We start from the raw sequence: 1,777 nt of genomic DNA, 5'->3' as shown, positions 1-1,777 counted from the left end.
TCAAGCAATTCTCCTACCTCAGCCACCTGAGTAGCTGGGACTACAGGCACATACCACCACACCCGGCTAATTTTTGTAATTTTAGTAGAGACGGGTTTTCACCATATTGTCCAGGCTGATCTCGAACTCCTGGCCTCAGGTGATCTGTCCACCTTGGCCTCCCAATCCTGGGATTATCACAGCATGAGCCACAGCACCCGGCCTAGGTGTTACGCTGAAAGGAGTGAAAGTTGCAACATGAAAATGATACTAGCAGTTAATATTTCAGAGTTTCCAGTCCCAACATTAAAAAACAAAAAACCTGTAGAAGTGGAAGGGAAGGCCCCCAGAGTTGAGGGGTGCCGTGAGGCCTGTGTTCAGAGGGTGTCTCTGTGGACGCTGAACCCTCCCGGGAGGAGGCTGGATGGTGGAGGGGATGTCTGTGGACCAGGGGCCCAGTGCTTGGGAAGCGCTGCAAGGATGCCAGGGGGACAAGAGGGGCAGGGCACAGTGGAATAGGCAGCAGAAGATTCAGGGTGAGACCAGACAGAGGGGAGGGGGTCCTAGTGGTGGCAACAGAACTTGAATAGCCGCAAACATGAGTCCCAAGCATGAGGCTCTCAAGGCTGGAGGGCAGACCCAGCCGACACCCAGAAGGAAACCACAGGCACAGTCTCCCTGAGGACTTGGAGGGAGAGGTTGGGGTGCATATGTCAAGGGAAGGGAAGGGAGGGAAGATATGGGTGGGCGAGGGCTCAGCGGTGGAGGGAGCCAGGTTGGGGGTGAGCGGAGAGCTCAAGAGTGAAGGAAGCCAACAGAGGGTATCAAGGTTGGGGGGTGCCGGTTTCAGGAGGTGATGTGGTGGACAACAGGGAGGACAGGTCGGGGGGTTGCCTCAGGGTGCCGGCTGAGTCCCAGGCCCTTCCTGATGGGTTTGCATGGAGCTGCTCTGCTGCTCTGGTCCCTCTAAGGAGGGCCTCAGCCTAGGGCACAGCAGAGAAGGTGGGATGGAGACTGCCACCACCCGGATGCCACCCTGACTCACTGTTGGTCTCCCTACAGGTCAGCAGCAGACTAAAGCCACAACTCCAGCCAGGTGAGTGCTGGGCCTCCCTAAGGGGGTGGGGGGTGCAGGTGCGGGCAGGGGGCCACTCCACAGGGAGTGTGCTGCTAAGAACCCCACAAGCCCAGCCTGCCACAAATTCTCCTGAGTTTTTGCCACCACCCACTTAAATCTGATCTCTGAAGCAATTGCCTCGCTTGCCTCGCTGTAATAATCCTGGCCCTGCATCTAAAAACACTTCCCCTCCTGCAGATAGCAGGGCGCCAAGCAGTGACTTCCGACCAACAGGGTGTGGAGAGACGGGATGTGTATTAGCCCCAGAGGATGTGCTGTGAGACCCGCTTGTGAGTACTCCACACTGGCTCCCCATTGGCAAGATACATGGAGAGCATCCTGAGGACCTAAAAAAGGCAGAGCCGCAAGGCAGAAGGAGCCTGGGTCCCTGAATCACCAACTGGAGGAGAGATACCTACCAGAGCCTTCATCCAGGAGCATCCACTCTGCAGTGACACAGGAATGAGGTCTGAACTCCACTGAATTAAATCACTGGCATTCGGGGGCTGTTCATTATAGCAGTGCTAAGAGTTCCTTTGTCTTCCCCAAGGATGGAAAACTACAATTTATTTTGCTTACCATACACCCCTTTTCTCCTCGTCCACATTTTCCAATCTGTACAGTGGCTGTCTTCTCCTATGGCAGGGGTTTTGGGGAATAAACAGTGTGAAACGCTGCTGA

General features: G+C 55.3%; 1 protein-coding gene across 1 annotated transcript in view; it reads left to right on the top strand.

Moving 5' to 3' along the window:
* The window catches only part of LOC105543748 (paired immunoglobulin-like type 2 receptor beta), a 31,601-nt gene extending 29,824 nt beyond the window's left edge, over window positions 1-1,777 (top strand). The window contains exon 6 of the mRNA XM_011985826.1: window positions 1,295-1,777. Coding sequence (XP_011841216.1) covers window positions 1,295-1,377 — 83 coding nt within the window. The 3' untranslated portion in view covers window positions 1,378-1,777. The remainder of the gene's footprint in view (window positions 1-1,294) is intronic.

Source organism: Mandrillus leucophaeus, unplaced genomic scaffold (genome assembly GCF_000951045.1).
Source record: "Mandrillus leucophaeus isolate KB7577 unplaced genomic scaffold, Mleu.le_1.0 Scaffold29, whole genome shotgun sequence".
NCBI classification, from domain to species: Eukaryota; Metazoa; Chordata; class Mammalia; order Primates; family Cercopithecidae; genus Mandrillus; species Mandrillus leucophaeus.
Note: the sequence above shows the minus strand (reverse complement) of the source record. Positions and strands in the feature narration are given on the sequence as shown.